Here is a 17702-nt window from a genome sequence, read left to right on the forward strand (position 1 = left end):
AAAGCTCGCAGCTCTTTCTCTGAGAGGACTGTCGTTGCTTCATGGAAAAAACGAAAAAAACTACCTGGTACACTCTTATTATTATTAACATTATCATCATCCATTCGCATTATAGCAGAGAAATCCGAAGTATAGTCTGGATACTTTGAATGATATGAAGCACGAACAATGTGACGTGGCGGCACTAATAAAGGTTCGTAGGAGGTTTTTTTACACTTAAAATAGACGGCAAAGCTCTGATTTAAAACAGCATCCTCTTTGCTTGTTTGATTCTTTATTTCAGCTGCACTCCACTTTAGGAGGGCTCGCCGCTGCTCTTCCACGGGGAGGATGGATTCCACCCACAAGGGTCCAATGATGCAGAGATCTGGCCGTACACGAATGGCAATATCAAATGGAGCGTGGTCAACACTATTGTAACCAGGCTTTGTGTATAATGTCTGTTCAAGTTTAAGTTTCAGAAAGGTGTTATTGACTGTATTGTTATTTCCCTCCATACTCGCTGTACTCATATCGGTTGCGAGTTCCGTTGTAAAGAATTGTCGCATCCACCAACCCCAAGGATAATTCTGAAAAAGAAAAGGAGGAACCACTGAAGAAAGATACTCATCCATTGCGGGATAGTCCAGCAGAAACAGTCCTGCGAGATAAGGCCTGTAATGATAGATAAGCTCTTGCATATCTGTGGAACTCAGTGGCGGGTCCCCATCCTCCGTCCCCTCAGTACCAAGGCGCCTGTCTCCAATATTAGGATAGGTTACTAGATAGAAAGGGGCCTCATTCATCTCCAGAACATTCTCTTTTAGTGATGCCGCACACTTTCGAAATGATCGAAGATGTCCTGAAGCATGTACGACGACACGAAGTTTTATTTTTTTATTCGTCAAAGATGTTTCATTACTGTACAACTTTGCATAATAAGAATGACGGTGCTTCTTATCTAATGGTGCTGGTGGAATAGTGGAGGTATTAAATGCGGCATAGAGTCCAACCTGTCGCTGTTGTACTGTTAAAAGTCCCTCCAATAAAGATAAGGAAGAGGAGGAACCTGATGCTGATGACATTCTACTGTAGTTACTGTAGTTCACATCAGTGGGAATGCATGGCAAAGCAAATTGTGATGCTCGTGGTTTTGACGGCGAACGTGGTGAAAAGCAAAACCCCTGCATTTTAACAACAGTAGTACGAGCATCCGTTTTAGTAGTTGTAGTTGTACTAGTAGTAGTGGTTCTAATAGCATTAGAAGTAGGAGTAGTGGGAGTAGTAGTAGTAGTAGTAGTAGTAGTAGGATCTGTATTGGTAGTAGCAATAGATCGAGAAGCTGTAAGAACAGTGCGTCTATCAACTGCTGGAGACTCCAGACGTATTTGCCCTGACGACGATGATGATGATGATGAAGATTCCTGTTCAAATAGAGTACGAAGAAGAAGATTAGATACTATCACCAATAGACACAGGATAATAAAAAAGCATGCGATAAGGCATGTTCTTTTCGCCAATATGTCAGTTCGCCTAAGTTCTCTGTTTTTCTTGTACATTGAATAATATCAAAAGAAATTTTTCTTGAAAATAACAATAAAAAAAAACCAAGCAAGAAAGAAAGAAAGAATAGTGCGTATATGTACATGTAAATAGTGAAAAGTCTAAACATATAAATCTCCTCCAGTTTAAAACCAAGAAGGAAAAAAATGGGTTCATGGCGACACCTACACCCCAGAACCGCTTTGACCAATTCCATAATGAAGAACAGGAATAAATAAAAAAAAGTAAAATAAAAAAATTGTCCACCTACGTTAATGTGAATACAGTCGTGATCCATAAAAATAAACAAAACACACAGACACAAAAAAGAGAGAAAGAACAAGAGAAAAAAAAAAAGGCTTTACACAAAAACATGAACCACCATGCAAACGGAGTAGAAGGTCTGAGTGCACCTTAGGAGATTCACTGGTGTATCTTTTCTTCCTCTATCTTTTCTTTTTTTTTTCTCCTTTACCGATACATTCACAGACAGTTGAAAAAAGATGGAAAGCAACAGCGTCATTACCATCAAGACAGGTAAAAGTCATTATCTCTCTACACTCTCTTCCCCTTTTCTTTTCTTTTCTCGTTTCTTTCTCTATTTTTTCTCTCACTTGTGTATTTTCTTCTATTAAACCTCCGGTGAGGAGGAGACTTCCTCTCCCGCGTGTTTTGCGTATTGCCGCCGCCACTGCACCACCTGTTGTGCCTGTTCGTGCAGACCAGCCTTCAGAAACGCACTGGAGAGTGAAAGTGCCGTGGAGGCGTCGGGAACCCAATTGCGATCACGCATGAGATGTAATGTTTCTACAGTCTTTTCAAACCGTCCAGCTTTGGCGTAGCCTCTCGCAATGGCGTTCAGTGCGGTATAGGATAAGTCTGTGTTCATTGCTTTTGCCTTTTCGCGGAGTTCATCCACGCGGTTCATATCGCCCAGTCGGCAGTAATAGGGAATGAGTGCAAGCACATCACTCGCACTGTGACTACTATTACTATTACTATTATCACTACTACTACTACTGCTGGGATCTGTACGATTGGTGGAAGTGGGTCCCGTCTCGTTTGTGCGTTTTAAATCTTCTACACACTTTTCCATCTCTTCAGCGGCACCGCAGCGGCAAAAGGCATCAATGCAGGACCAAATAACTTTTCGTGTGAAGAGATGACTTGATTCGGGTGACGTCACCTCCGCATACACACGTTGTACCTCCTTCTTAAGTCGAGCTCTACCATAGGCCGTAATCATAATACAGTAGACAAGATCATCTAATGGAACATCCATTTTCCTTCGTTGTTGTAAAATCTCCTCCATGCGATCGAAGCGTTTCGCCCGACCGTAACCATCCGCCAAAATATTATACGTTACGGCGTTATTGGTATATCCTTTTTCTATAAACTCTGCATGCAGTTTTTCCATCTTGGCTACATCACCTGTCTTGGCATATGTATTCATCATCTGATGATAGGTGACGGATGTTGGTAAAGTATCTGGAGATAATTTCATATCTTCAAAGAGAGATTCCATCTCTGCGACACGGCCTGATTTTCCTAACATATCCAAAATTGTCGTTGCCGTAACTGGATTTGGTGGAATTTGTTTCATCATATTATTTAAAACGGTTTGCATTTTACTGGCGTTGTGTTGTTTGCTGTATAGTAGTAGGAATTGGTTATACACTTCTGTATCTGGAAACAGTTTAGATGAGATGAGATCATCCCATGCATTACTTACCCCATCCACATCCCCCATCTTACTGAGAGAAGATGCCAAGACAGAGTAAAAGGCCGCGGAGACTTCACCTTCGTGTTCTTTTAATAATTGAATAACATCACGTACTTTATCTCCATCACCCCATCGTGCAAATGCCGTGATGAGAGTACCAAATGTCACATCATTCATCGCCACCTCTTCAGTCTTCATCTTTTCAATAAGTTCATTCACCTTCTCTCGCTGACCATCTTTACCATACTTATTTAAAAGAACATTATACACATCTGTAGACCAGGTAGGGATTTCTTTTAGAAAATTTTCTAAACGATCTGATCCATCGCCGTGATGGGCATAGACGTGTAGCATACTTGTCTGTACATGCGGGTGATCTGTCATGCCTCGTTTCTTTGCCTCTGCGTAGGCTTCTTCTGCCTTTTCCAAATTATTCGAATAGATACGAATAAGAACAGCAAATGTCACTGGGGTTAGTTGAAGGGTCCCAAACTCTTCACGCGACATCATTTCCTTCACAATGGCCTCCACTCGTGCGGTATCTCCCAAATCCCCAAATATACCTAGGAGTGTGTTGTACAGTTGTATATCCGGCCGTACGTGTTTCTGCTGCATCTCTTCATACAATCGCTCTACATGTCGGGGATAATACTTTCCCAATGCCCGCAGCATCCATGCATAGGTTTGAGAATCCGGATGTACACCCTCTGTATCCATCTCCTCCTTTAACGCAATCACATCCTTTACATTCCCCATGAGTGCAAACCACTTGAATAACTCATTATAAACACGTACATCATTGGTGAGTCCCTTATGCTGCATACGCGTCCATGCAGTTTTAATTGACTCCGGTCGCCCGGCAGCGCCGTAGCCGCGAATTACGGCCCGAATGTGTGCGGCGCTGATATCCATATCCGGATCCCCTTGTTTAAGTCTTGACTCAATAGATGAAAGCAGCGTGTCGACCTTTGACAGCATCAACTCTTCACTCCCACGATCTCCAAAGTGCATCAGCCGTGCATACGCCGCAATGATGATAGAGTTCCCCGTCACATCCGGCACGTATCCAAACTCCTTCAGTTCATTCTCCACCGCTGCAATTTCTTCCGCCCCCGTCACGTGCCGCATTCGTTGTCGGAGAATAATCGCAAAGGTTGCCGCATCCAACACCACCGACTTATCCAACGCTGCTTGAAATACAGCAGCAAAGGAAACTTCATCATCACGTCGGTAAAAGACACGAAAGAAGGCGCGGAAAATATCTGTGAGATCCTCTGCGGTAAATGTGCTCTCATTAACACTCTGCAGTACTTCCATGACTTTCTCTGTCTTTTGTAGTTTATCGTAGCCGTCAATAAGGGCGACAATATCATCTCGTGTGAGCTCACTAAAAGAGAGACCCTCCCGTAATGTTTCGGCCTCGTCTGGGTGATTTGCAAAGAGATAAGCGGCAATGCAGAGCGGCCGCAGTGCGGGATCACCACGCATCTCATTTGCCAACTGCAACATTAACTCACTGCTATCGTTTTCCTTGTAGGATTCAAATAAGAAGCGTAGGGCATCAATGGAAATAGTGCAGCCGTATTTTCTAAACCGTAGAAATGCTCGAAAGAGGAGATGGGCCATATCATGTTGGGAGTACTTGACACACTCTTCCATGATTCCCTCCATTATTTGTGAGGCATTGGTGGGATCTATAAGTTGTTTGCGAAGAAACTCCTGTAAAACAATCATCAGATGAGTAACGGTATTTCGGAAGTGAAGTTCCCGCTTGCGTGAACGCCAGACTTGTTGACGTACGTGTTTTAACACATGTCGTGGTTTTGTTTTCACCACTCGGACCAAATCATCCTCGTCCTTCTGTGAGAATGGCTGAAAGGAGGCGGTGCGGTTCAACCAACCGGTTGTGAAACTAAAGGCAGCCCGTCGAGAGAGCAACACCTGACGTCGAAACATATGGTTAGCTATACTACTATATTTCTTTTTTTTCTTTCTTTTTGTTTTTTTTTCACAATCCGTGTATGGGATAAGAAGAAAAGCAAAAAAAAAAGAAATGAAGAATAGAAATAAATGAAACGGAGTGAAAAAAAAACAGAAAAAGAAATCACCAAAAACTCAAAAATAAATAAAAAAAATCATCATCACTATCACTATCATTATAACCATCATCATCGATATTGAAGAATGCATCTGGAATTATGTCAGGAAGAGTTCTAGCAGGCATTCTCTGCGTAACTCTTCATTTCTCGTATACGGGCGTAGTGCCGTGCTCGTCGTTCCTCACATTCACGAGAAAATGCATGCAAAGACTCCGTCAAAACGTTATTCCATGTTTGATAGAAACGAACAGCCTTTTCTACTTCTGTCAGTCGCAGTGCCCCTGTTATCATCTCATCCTCCTCACTACACCAATTACTCAATCGTGTTGTAATCTGTCGAAGGGAGAGTTCTTCCTCTACGGACCAACTCACCGCACCCTTGAGAAGTCTCTTGTTCATCCCTTGGCTGTTACTATGATCCTTGCAGGTCTCTAGTGCACTCTGCAGTACTTTCATCTCCGCTGCCATCGCCTCTGCTTCCCGCAGTAGTGGTTCAAGTGATTCCCGCTGTTCTGTTAATAGACGCAGCAGCACTGCCCGTTCCTTCATCGTCTCATTACATCTCAATTGAAGTCTTTCCACTTCCTGCTGGAGATCATCCCGCACTCGACTGGTGTCAAGCAGTTGTTGCTGTAATTGTTTGTAGGCCATATCACTATCATCATATGTATTTCGCCTCTCCAACGTATTAACAGCATTACTACTACTATTACTATTATTATTATTTATGAACGCATGAGTGGTGTCTACGTGTTCTGCACGGCGAGCACTGGCGAGTTGTTTCTCCCGTAAGGCGGCGGTGAGAGTTCTACTGTGGGTGTTAAGTTCATGGATCTCCGCTTCCAATGCAGATGCCTCCCGCGTGAGACGGAAGTGATGATTTCGAAAGAGCGCCGCCGCAGCGCTGGAGCGGTTTTCCCGTTCTTTAACGTAATTCAACATTTGTTGGTTCGCATCCACAGTGCGGTGGAAGACCTTTTGCGTCTTGTTGTCTCCCATCCCGGAGGCACTCAGTTCCGTTGAGCAGTTTAATCCTCTTGACATTTTTTTTTTTTTTTTGAGTCTCTTTCTTTTTCTTTTTTTTTGTGTAATTCCTCGATATTCCTCACACACAACAATAAAAGGAAGAAAAAATATATATATATATATATATATATATATATATAAAAGAAAAAAGAAACCCAATAATATATTAGAGAGAGAGCGACAATACTTCTCCATATGTACATACAGTGATGGTGTTTTTTCTTCTTTCCTGTGAAGTCATTCTCTACACAACTTCAATGCAGGCAATATTGTTGATGTGGTTCACTGCGTACAGACTGTCGCATTAACGAATTTATGGAAAAGAATCCGAAAAACCAGAAAAAAATAAAAATAAAATGTATTTCGTACGAATAAAAAGAATATACCCATCGTCTCGGATTTTTATAGGACTTATCAGTTTTCAAACGAGCGCACTTGTTTTAGTGATAGATTCCATAAACCACACCTGTTTTTTTTTTTTTTTATTTGTGTATGTGTGTATTTTTCGTTCTTTTCAATAGAAAAAAAAAAAAAAGCACAACCATATCCATTTACGTTTCTCTTTTCTTTTTCCTTCCCTTCTTTAGAGTGGAAAGGGAGCAGAGCAGATTCCTTTTGTGTGTAAAGAGTTCCTCATCTTCAGAATGAAAAGACGCAGATACAAAGGTTAATATCTCTTTCCATTTTTAACGTCTCAATAGTGGTGATGTATACATGCATCTCCCTCTTTTCTTACCAATAAGGTCATCGTCATTAGTACTCATTGTAATATCAGTAGTAGTCCAAATAATAATAATAATAATAATAATAATCGTCAATACTAATTAAATATCAAAATATATTGGAACATGATCTGCCAGAAAACGCCATGTGTCTACCAGTGTGAAGTAAATATAGATAGATATAAATGTATATTACTTAAGTTCTGGTCTAATGTGTAGGTGAGACATCATCCTTCTTGTGTGGTGAATAATACTTAAAAGAGAAAATCAAGAGATGGGGTTACACAAACAGAGTAGGGATATAGAACGAAAGTACTGAAATCATTTCAAAAGTTCGTCTTACTTTCCTTTTTCTCTTCTTTCTTTTTTATTGTGTATTATTATTTGTTGTTATTGGTTTCTGGAGTTGTTTTTTTTTTTTTATTATTAACTATTTTTTTTTTTTTCGTTTACTCGTCATATATTGGTATTCACTCAACGTTTTTCTTTCTTCTTCCTTCCTTTTACTCACACACAATTCACTCTCCAAACAAACACACAGCAACATGAGGTGTTAGTTTGTAACCCACGGAGGAATTACAAGTTTAGTGTGGCATGATGAAGGCACTCCTTTTTCTTTTTTTTCTTCTTCCTTCTCTAATGTTGCTGTTATACCCACCGTACCACTATTACTACTACTATTAGTAATAGTAATAGGAATAGTAGTAGTAGACTGTACCTGCAGGCAGGCCTCTAGTGCGTTAATCTTCTCCCAATCCACTTCCACCGGCTCCTCATCGGAGGAGAGTTCCTCCTCTGCGTGTGTGTGCTGCCGGTGGTGGTGGTGTTCACTGCGTTTGTGCATCCGCCGTTGTGTCTTCCATTGCCGTTCGGCCTCATCATCAGAGAAGTCGGGCCGTGCGTGCGGGGGGAGTTCCTCATCGTTGATGTAACTCGCATCTGTGCCGCGGCGAGTGTCGCACTGCGCGAGGGGATCGTGTAGAATGCGGTGTGTTGTGAGATCATAAGAGAGCAGTGTGCCTGGCTCTAATGGTGGTAATAATGATGAGGATGAGAGTTCTTCTTCTTCTTTTTTTTCTTTTTCTTCTTGTTGTTGTTGTTGTTGTTGTTGGTGTTTGTGGTAGTAGGAGGCGATGGCGTAGGCACAGGCGTGGACCGGCCCCATCACGGCGGCGATCACACCGACAACAGTGCCGTCCGCCAAACACACACGAGTGCCGGCGTCCAACACCAACGCCCCCTCCGCGTGATCGGCCACCACCACTAATATCTCCTCCCGTGTTAACGACACTGTTGTTGTTGTTGTTGAAGGTATACCCACTCTATGATCTTCTTCTTTTCCTTCTTCCTTTTCTTCCTCTTCCTCTTCGAGTCTGGGCACCATGTGTGGGCCCATCACGGCCGTAATGGTGGCGATGGCGGCCTCGGAGACGGCGTTGAGGGGAATTCGCCGCAGCGGCAGTCCGGCGGGGCCGCGCATTAACGCCGCGTGAGTTGCCGCCAGCGCCCCAATCCCAACATCCCGCAGCGCCGCCGGTGTGGAGGTGTGGGCGTCATTCTCCTCCGCGTCCGAGTCCACATCGTCCAAGTCATCCACATCGTGATGGGCACTCGTGTGTTGTTGTGATTGTGAGTGTGATTGTTGTGCTTCTTCTTCATGATCGCCGTGGTGGGATTGGGTGTCGGTTCTGCGGCGTTTGGGAATGGGCTCCGAGTCCACGGAACTCAGCGAGACACAACGGCGGGGTTGGACGCCGCGGACATCTTCCTCAATCTCATTAGAGCTACTGAGAGAGAGACTGGCCATGTTGGTAGGAGGGAAAATGGGAAAAGGAAAAGGAAACTGGTGGAGGGGGGGGGGGAAAAAAAAAAAAAAAAAAAAGAAAGAGAGAAAAAAGGTGTGAAGAAATATATATATATATAGATAGATAGAGTGTGCGCAGGTATAGAAGCAAGTGGGAATCGAATAGTATTACAATACGAAAAGAAGGGCATAAGAAGGAAAGAAAAGAAATAAACTAAAACTTGTACACACATTCACTCACAATTATATATATATATATATATCCCTGACTTTTGTTTTCTATTCCAAAAAAAAAATAGAAAAATAAAGCAAAATCCATCAACCTCCATCATCAATCCTCATCCTCATCATCATCGGTGCCGTAAACACCATACCAGAGATCCACATAACCACTATAGATCCAATTCGCCATTATGCAGTATGTACTAATGCACAGGGCCACAGATGCGGCCATCAACACATTGGATGTTTGGATGCCTGCTCTCTGCGGGCGGCGTTTACACACAGTCCCCACAGGGAGTCTTCTAGAGAGTGTGAAGAGCGACATGCAGAGAGACACCAACAGCCAACAAAAAAAAACAAAGAAGAATACGAAATATATATGGGTAGAAGAAACTATTCCTGTAGCTATCTCCAAAGTAATATGAGCAACAATAAGGTGTGAAATGAAAAAAGAAAAAGAGAAAGAAAGATACTATTAGCATCATCCTCATCACAGAAAGAAAAGAAAGTCTCAGTTGAACAAATAACTTTTACTTTGGCTCTTCTCTTCTTGTTGTTGTTGCCATTCTTTTTATATATATTATTTTTTTTTTCAGACACTAGGAAGGTCATACTCCCCTCCCTTTCCTCAAATACACTTCTGCAATGAACTTTGATCAGATATTGTCCCACAAAAGTTACTTTTCTTTTTTTTCCCCTTTCTTGGTTACTAATCAAAGATAGAGAATCCGTTAATGCTATTAATGGGAACAAGAGACTCTTTCACTTCATATATATATATATATATATATTGACTATGCTACACCACAACACCAGAAAAGTATTTCTTGCTTCCAATAATTCCCCTTTCTCTATCCGTTCTTTTTCACTATTTCTTTTATTTTTTTCCCAATTATATTGTTCTTTTCTTTTTTTCTTCGTTATTATACCCACCTACCTATATATATACTCCCTCAGAGACACACACAAAAAGAGAGAGAGTTTTATTAAACAATTTCCTTTTTCTCTTTTCTTCTCTTTTCGTTACCCCTTTTTTTATTTTTGCCTTCATTTTCTCAACAGCGTATTTCTTTCTTTTTCTTCATTTTTTTTTTCTTTTGCCTTTTTCGCGTTGGTTTAAAAGCCGGGGAAACCACAAATAATAGAGAAAAACAGAAGAGAAATGAACTAAAAAAAAAAAAGATATGTTCATACAAACTTCGCACATGTTTATTTCTATACACGTACATTATTTCTCTTTATCCCATAATGAATGATTTTCATTTTTTTTTTTCTTTTCCCTCGTTATTATGTTCATTATTATCCTTCATATTGTCAGGTTCGTGGAACCGCAAAGAAAAAAACGCAAAAAAAAAGGCTGCAGAGAAATAGATTTACTAATGTAATTCTCTTCCCCTTCTTCTTTTCTCTTCTCTTCACATACACTTTTCTCAGTGACAACACATTTTATAGCTGTACTGCACAAGTTCTCGAGATTATTATTATTATTCACTTTTTTTTTTCTTTTTTTTTTTCCTTTTTTTTTTCCTTCTTTCTTCCCTTTGACTCCGTCATTTTCCCTCACTGAAATGATAATAAATAATAGCAGTAGTATAAGTAATAATAATAGTAATAGTAGACAATAACAATATTATGTGTCAGTATCTTTAGTTATTCCTCTTTTTTCTTTCCTTTCTTTTATTTTTCTTTTCTTTTTTTAATTTCTCTTCTCATTCTTTTCGTGGTTTTACATGTGTGCTTTTTTTTTTTTTTATGCAAGAATCAAAAATGAATGAAAAAAAAAAGACGACCACCAGATACAAACTATTCGTCTTTTTTTTTTTTCTTTCTCTCTTTCTCTCCTTCTTCTGATGGTCCAAACACTCTAAATTGGAGTGGATAAGATGGAAAAGAGAGAGAAAAAAAAGAAATAGAAAGAGATAATAAAAAAAAAAAAGAAAGAAATACGTGACCTCTTTCTTACTTTCTAATTCCCCTTTTTATTCTTCTCTCTCTCTCTCTCTGAGTGTATATATATATATATATACAGACTTAACTACGGTAAACGCAAACACCGTCTGATGGAACCACGTATCGGCACTCCCGCCAGGTGTGCACAAGCGACTTCCACAGCGGCCTCTCATCTGTGATGTACATATCGCCCAGTATTTCGCGAATATACCGCCGAGTGACCACAATTGCATGATAGTGCGGCATCATACTGAAGAGATGATGGACCACGTGAGAGTCGTTAATGTGATGTAGCCAGGCATTAATAAGACTCCCGTAGTCTCTATCGACTGCCGCCACGGCCCCCCGCAAAAAGGTCCACTCCGCATGATTGTAGTGCGGCAGTCGAATATCACTGTGCTGCATGTATGTAATGTACACCAGCCACGCATTCACACAGAGGTAGGGCACACCGTACCACATCAGCACAGCGAGAAATCCCCACCGCAGGGACGCGAGCACGAGAATAAACACCGCGAGGGCCACCGCGAGGGCCGCCGCCGCCACCGCAGGGGCATCCGCCGGCCGGAAGAACGGCGCGTGCGGGTTGAAATGACTGGCGGCCCCGTAGCGGGGTTGGCCGCCGGCATTGCAGATGAGATGCGCAGGCCATCCAAATAACAACATCCGCACAACACCAAAGAGAACCGCCACAGGGGTATCCTCCACAAACTCCGCATAATTCCGATACATCACATGATCCTCCCCATTCCCATCCTTCTGGTTTATCTTTTCGTTATTATTATTATTATGGTGTTGTTTCTCTTCACCGTTGTTGTTGTTATTATTATTATTGTTAGTGTTATTTGGTTCGCAGTGCGGGGGCACAAAGACGAGATCTTTACTGAGATGATTGGTGTGTTTGTGGTGGGTGGCGTGTGTGAGGCGCCAACTCTGATACGGGACCAACAGCGCCGTGTGCAGAATCATCCCAATCGCCTCATTCAACCAACGGCGGGGACTAAAGGCGTGATGTCCACACTCGTGCGCAAGAACCCACAGAGCCGTCGCGTTAAGTCCCTGCACAAACCAAAACGTACACCACAGACTGGCATACATCAACCATGAAACGGTAGTGGCAATGGCTTGTAAAGATACACTCATAATACTGTTGTTGTTTTCATTGTGGGAATTAAATGCCGTTGCAGTGTTTAGTAAAGCTGTGGATATCTGTGCAGCGATGGGAAGCAAAATGGTGTACATCACGGCATATGTGAGAAAGAGCTGAACAAGATCCCGCAGGAGATACAGTAGACTTCGACGTGTACTGCGTTCAAAGTACTTGGCGGGGATTTGCTTTTGAATATCGCGAATAGTTAAAGAATTGGGGGGAACCACGACGGTGTATTCTTTACTGCGGCCGGCTTTCAAAACTAACTTTCTCACATCGCCGGATCCCGCAGAGATGTCCTCCTGCGCGTTCTGCTTGCAAGTATCCATCCTTGAGTACACTATATATATATATATATATATATATATATATATTTCTTTTTTTTTTTCTTTACTTTCTCTGTTGGATCCCCTCTTTTTCAGGTGATTTTCTCTTGTGCCTCCTCTTTTTTATTATTATTGGATTTTTCTTCTTTATCTTTTCACTTGTTTTCTTTTTTTCTTCTTTGTATTGTTGTTCGACTTTTTTCTTTCTTATTACTATTCCACGTCCGTGTCGTTGGAAACACATGATTACATCAGACGAGGCAAATTACAAGAGACATAAAGTATGGAAAAAAAGAGAATAATAAAAAGAAACAAACACACACACATATATATGCAAATAGAAAATGAATGCAGAATCCAAAAAAAAAGTCCTCTTTCACACTCTTTCTTTACAACTCTCTCTCTCTCTCTCTATTTATCTCTCCCTCACCATTACAGACATGATATTCCTCCCTCCTTCATATACACACATATACACCACATCTTGCCTCTTTTAGTCGCTATTGGTGGATTGATTATACATAATGAGATGTTCTGTGTTCACGCCTGCAAGACTGTAGGTGTAAGTGTCCAGAGAAAAGTGTATTCATGTTTCGAATACGAAACGATGGCAAATAAATAATAATAATAATAACAATAATAAAGAAACAATGGCTAAGTAAAAGAAAAGATATTAAAAAGAAAAAAAAAAAACAAGAATAATAACGAGGAAAAATAAGTCGCATGTAACGAAAAAGAACAATGAGAGAGAGAGCGCAAGAACCAAAGAAGAAAAATAAAAGCAACTAAAAAGAAAAAAAAGAATGGTTTTGCTTTCTTTGCTCTTTCAGTTACTCGTTCTATTTTTATTTTTATTTTTCACACCTCACTTCGCCAACTGGAAACAACTACATCCATGTGACTATAATTCACAACATGGAATGCACACTACAAGCACTCTTTCTTTCTTTCTTTATATATATATAAATATATTTATTTATAGGGGCTCTCTACAAAAAGGAGCATATAAAAGAATTTATATTATCTTCAATATACATACAGACAAATATTCATATGCCTTTATTTCTTTCCTCTCATACTTTTCGTTTTTCCTCTTTTTGCGTGACGTGTGTTCACCCATTATTTTCTCTCCTCTTGCCTGCACCTCTTTAACTGTCATCTTGCTACTGTAGCCCAGATACAGACATTTTTCTTTTCTTTTTCTTTTTTTTTTTTTCTTTTCTTCATCTTCTCATTAAACTTTCGCATCTAGTTTCTTTGCAATAGTAGCGATACGTCTATCGATGAGATCTGCCACGGCCTCCTCACTGAAAAACTCTTCAATTCGCCGCCGTCCCCGCATGCCGACTGCCCGTGCGTGTTCTCTGTGCTCGACGACGTATCGCATCAGGTCCCTGGTTCCATTCACGCTTGGAATGGCCCATTTATTCCCCGGAAGTGTCAAGTACCGCAGCCCCGCGGGAACCTCCTCCAATCCGTCAATTGGAATGGCGAAGGTCGCGTTGGGGGCCATGAACTCCGTCGTGCCGCCCCAATTGGTGGTGAGCACCGGAATGCCTGTCGCCATCGCCTCCGTCGCCGGCAGTCCCCAGCCCTCGCAGCGGGTGGGAAGGATAAAGGCATCCACAGTGCAGTACAAGCGCCGGAGTGTGTCCTCACTCAGGTATTTGGCACCACTTACAATGACAATATGTGGAAATTGATCCATGGAGGTAAATCCAGGGAGTTTCTTTGCCCAATTGGTTAATAATTCATGAATGTTCTTATCCGTTATATTTCCTGAATACACCCGCATCCACTTTACTTTTAGATACAAGGAGACATTATGATGTAGAGGAGAGGATGGTCCAAATGCCTTCCAATACGCCTCCAACAAGACATCCCAACCTTTGCGCAACTCCCACTTCAGTACTGCCAAAAATCGAAAACGGCGTTGTTGCTCTTCTGGTGAAAGATGTGGAAGGTTGGTGTAAAACTTCCCCATTGGCAATGGAAGTGGTAGTGGTTTGCAGTCCTTTGGATTGTAGAGATTTACATTCAGTGCCTCCGGGACAACGTGAATCTTCTGAGGGGATACACCAGAGAGTTTATAGACACTTCTAAAGAACTCACCGGTGGCCCACACTTCATCTGCTATCTCTCGCATACCATGTACCCACTCGGGTGAAATAAGAGAAGACTCACTAAGACTTCGTCCAATGTAGTAATCCGCACGGGGTTGAACAGCCCGCAGCGCACGTTCATACGAGTGTGCCCGCATATGCATAATAACAATACGTTTACGACTTGAATAAGCCTTTCGCCAGATATCGGGATGTGAGATAGTTTTAAAGAAAGCTTGGGCGAATGATTCATCTGTTAGTTGTAAAGCGGCTATCTCAGCTCCCTCCGCATCAGAGCAATATCCATTTTTTTGAACACCAAGCAATAATACGGGATAACGTTCTGGCAGCGGGCGAAGGTATCCTACCATCTCTCGCATTAACCCACAACATGTACAGGAGTAATCACGTGCAAAGAAAAGTATCGGGGCGAGTGGAGCATCCACCGCGTGTTTTTGCTCTCGTTTTTGTGAAAGTACCGCATAACGTCTATTCTGCACACGTTCAATTGTCTTGAACCACCGCGACCCCCATTCACAAGCAGCGGGAAAAACTGATTGATTCATAGATAGTAATGGTGTAATAGGAATAGGAGTAGTAGAAGTAGTAGTAAGAGGAGAATTAAGAATTGCGAGGGCGCCACTACTCCATACTTGCCATGTTGGATACATTTCCTGTAATCGCATACTAAGATCCCATCCAATGATATCTGGCACTTCCGACACGAGTAGAGGACGATTTGTTGAAGTTGTAGTCATAGTAAGAGAGGTATTCACGGTATGTTCTTTCATCCATCCAGTGAATCCATTTGCGGAATCAAAGGCTCTACGATGAAATACACCACAGAAGGGAGATACACCATCCACAACTTCACTCCCTCGCACACGTGCATCTTTACCTTTGAGGGCATTATGGCGACGGAGAATATACGGCAGTAACATATTTTTCTTTTTCAATACAGAGTAACCAATAAAGGCTCCCTTGTCTACCACGATAAGATGCTCATCGGGTGGATTATCATTATCAATACTATGCATACTAGACACTATAGCACATTGTACAGCTAATACACGACCTTCATTTCGCCCAAGTGGCTCAAGTAGTTTCTCCATGAAGTTTTCTCTCAATGGGGAAAGAAATTGAGCCATAACAACAAAGTACTCCGTACGCCTTGCCATCTGCAAAGCTCCTTTTACCATTAGAGGAAATCCTACAAAACTTCTACTTCCGAGTCCACTATCGGCAGTACTATGGCTGAGATCTCGTAAATGCTCCCTTGGAAAAACCAAAAGTACTTCACTTACGCATGGCACTATAGACTCAGCCTCAGCAGACCGCAGTGCGGGGAGATCTACACGCCAAGCATGCCAAGTATTGGCACTACTACACGAAACACATCCTACTGGAATGGTCTCAGGCCACAACTTCAACTCCATTGGAAAACTAAACACTAATACGAGGTTCACACTGCTCGCTACCAACGAAGAAGATGAACACCATGCCTTCTGTCGAATGGATTTCGTCATCTCCATCACTGCCTCTTTGTGTGTGGTTGTGCCTTCTGCATGGGTAAGGATAACAGTAATCGATTCAGACATTTCCCCGGCGGTAATATGCACGGGTTTATTTTTCTTCACCTCCATAGGGGGCAGTAGATGTACAAATAAGAATAGACACAGTGTGAAGATAAGCATTGCACGTACAGGACGACCCCGACGATTAGAAGGACTGATAATAGGATTAGCAGTAACGTTAACACTAGCGTCCCGCTGTGAAACTCCACGCGAACGCAAAGAAAACTCTTTACCTAAAGAAAACATATCTAGGCACAATAAAATAAGAATAAAAAACAGGAACTCCTCTTTCCCTATGGTGAAATAAGAGCAACTCAGGATTTTTTTTTTTTTTTTTTAACAAGAAGAAAGTGGGAGAGAAAGTAAGAGAAGCAGTAGCAGGGAAAAGAGAAAAGAGAGGAAAAAAAAAAAAAAACAGAAATAAAACATTATTGCTTTTTCTTTGACTTTCTTTCCCTCAAAAAAAAAAAAACAGAAAAATAATAATAATAGTAATAAAACTAATAATAAACAGAGCATGTCATCGTATTAAACCCCTTCTTGTTTACTTGAAAAGTGTCATCCCCCGTTGACAACAGCAGCAGATTGCTGGGGAAGTAAAAGTTAGTGAAAAAAAAAAAAAAAAAAAAAAAAAACGAAACTACGCGGATAAAATCCACGAGCACATCCATTTGATCTCTGTGGCTTCTTTTAGTGTTTCCTCTGTTCTCTGCAGCAGGCGGTGCACCTTCTGGCGGGCCACGCGCAGTTGCGCAAAGAGTGTTAATTGCCCGTCCACGTCCGTTAATGATGGAGACGACGTGTTCACATCTGTGATAACAGAACCATCAGGTTCCATGAGTAGAAAGAGAGTTTTGTATTCCTTCCCTTGATATTCTTCTTCTTTTTTCTTCTTCTTCTTCAAGTTGACTTTAACAGGCCAACGAAGTTAAGGGTCTTTACTCACATATCCAGTGCAATCAAAGAAAGAAAGAAAGAAAGAGAGAAAGAAAAGAAATGAAGCCATAGTTGAGATACAGAATGAGAAACAAACACATCAGTAAAGAATGAAATTCTTTCAAAACAGGAGACGTGCAATGTACAAGAGGGATGTTGTAGTTCTTTTTTTTCCCCCAGTGTCTTTCTTCTTTCTGTTCATGTTGTCTTTTGCATGTGTACGCACCCGCAATCTCATTCATGCACTCAGTACCAAAAGGAAATTGCCTTGCATATATTCAAACAAACCTATTAAATTGCAGTAGATGCACATAGATAGATCATTTGTCGTAATAATAATAATAAAACGAAGAAAGAGAAAAAAACTTCATTGGTGAAAAAGACAATAATAATATTCATAATAATAATAATAATAATAATAATAATAATAATATTCATAATAATAGTAATAATAATAATAATAAAAAGAAAAGAAAACTTCATTTGTGAAAAGGACAATCATAATAATAATAATAATAATAATAATAATAAAAAGCAGAAAAGGAAA

General features: G+C 41.1%; 6 protein-coding genes across 6 annotated transcripts; all 6 read right to left on the reverse strand.

Annotated features, from left to right (window-relative positions):
* Positions 1-2: 2 nt before the first annotated feature.
* Positions 3-1538, reverse strand: TM35_000391030 (uncharacterized protein; the record flags this gene model as incomplete). Its single annotated transcript, XM_029029619.1, has 1 exon — positions 3-1538. A coding segment is annotated over one exon (1536 nt), but the record flags the coding sequence as incomplete, so codon positions are not given.
* A 614-nt stretch (positions 1539-2152) lies between these two features.
* TM35_000391040 (polyadenylation/uridylation factor 1) lies at positions 2153-5200 on the reverse strand (the record flags this gene model as incomplete). The annotated part of the gene is made up of 1 exon (XM_029029620.1): positions 2153-5200. The coding sequence occupies one exon, from the start codon at positions 5198-5200 to the stop codon at positions 2153-2155; it is 3048 nt and encodes a 1015-aa protein (XP_028878996.1).
* Positions 5201-5457: 257 nt separating this feature from the next.
* Positions 5458-6387, reverse strand: TM35_000391050 (uncharacterized protein; the record flags this gene model as incomplete). Its single annotated transcript, XM_029029621.1, has 1 exon — positions 5458-6387. One exon carries the CDS (start codon positions 6385-6387, stop codon positions 5458-5460), a length of 930 nt encoding a protein of 309 aa, XP_028878997.1.
* A 1257-nt stretch (positions 6388-7644) lies between these two features.
* TM35_000391060 (uncharacterized protein) lies at positions 7645-8898 on the reverse strand (the record flags this gene model as incomplete). Its single annotated transcript, XM_029029622.1, has 1 exon — positions 7645-8898. The coding sequence occupies one exon, from the start codon at positions 8896-8898 to the stop codon at positions 7645-7647; it is 1254 nt and encodes a 417-aa protein (XP_028878998.1).
* Positions 8899-11148: 2250 nt separating this feature from the next.
* Positions 11149-12546, reverse strand: TM35_000391070 (putative fatty acid desaturase; the record flags this gene model as incomplete). Its single annotated transcript, XM_029029623.1, has 1 exon — positions 11149-12546. One exon carries the CDS (start codon positions 12544-12546, stop codon positions 11149-11151), a length of 1398 nt encoding a protein of 465 aa, XP_028878999.1.
* A 1231-nt stretch (positions 12547-13777) lies between these two features.
* Positions 13778-16465, reverse strand: TM35_000391080 (mannosyltransferase-like protein; the record flags this gene model as incomplete). The annotated part of the gene is made up of 1 exon (XM_029029624.1): positions 13778-16465. One exon carries the CDS (start codon positions 16463-16465, stop codon positions 13778-13780), a length of 2688 nt encoding a protein of 895 aa, XP_028879000.1.
* Between the last annotated feature and the right edge of the window lie 1237 nt (positions 16466-17702).

This window comes from Trypanosoma theileri (genome assembly GCF_002087225.1).
Source record: "Trypanosoma theileri isolate Edinburgh chromosome Unknown TM35_Tth_39_V1, whole genome shotgun sequence".
Classification (NCBI taxonomy): Eukaryota; Euglenozoa; class Kinetoplastea; order Trypanosomatida; family Trypanosomatidae; genus Trypanosoma; species Trypanosoma theileri.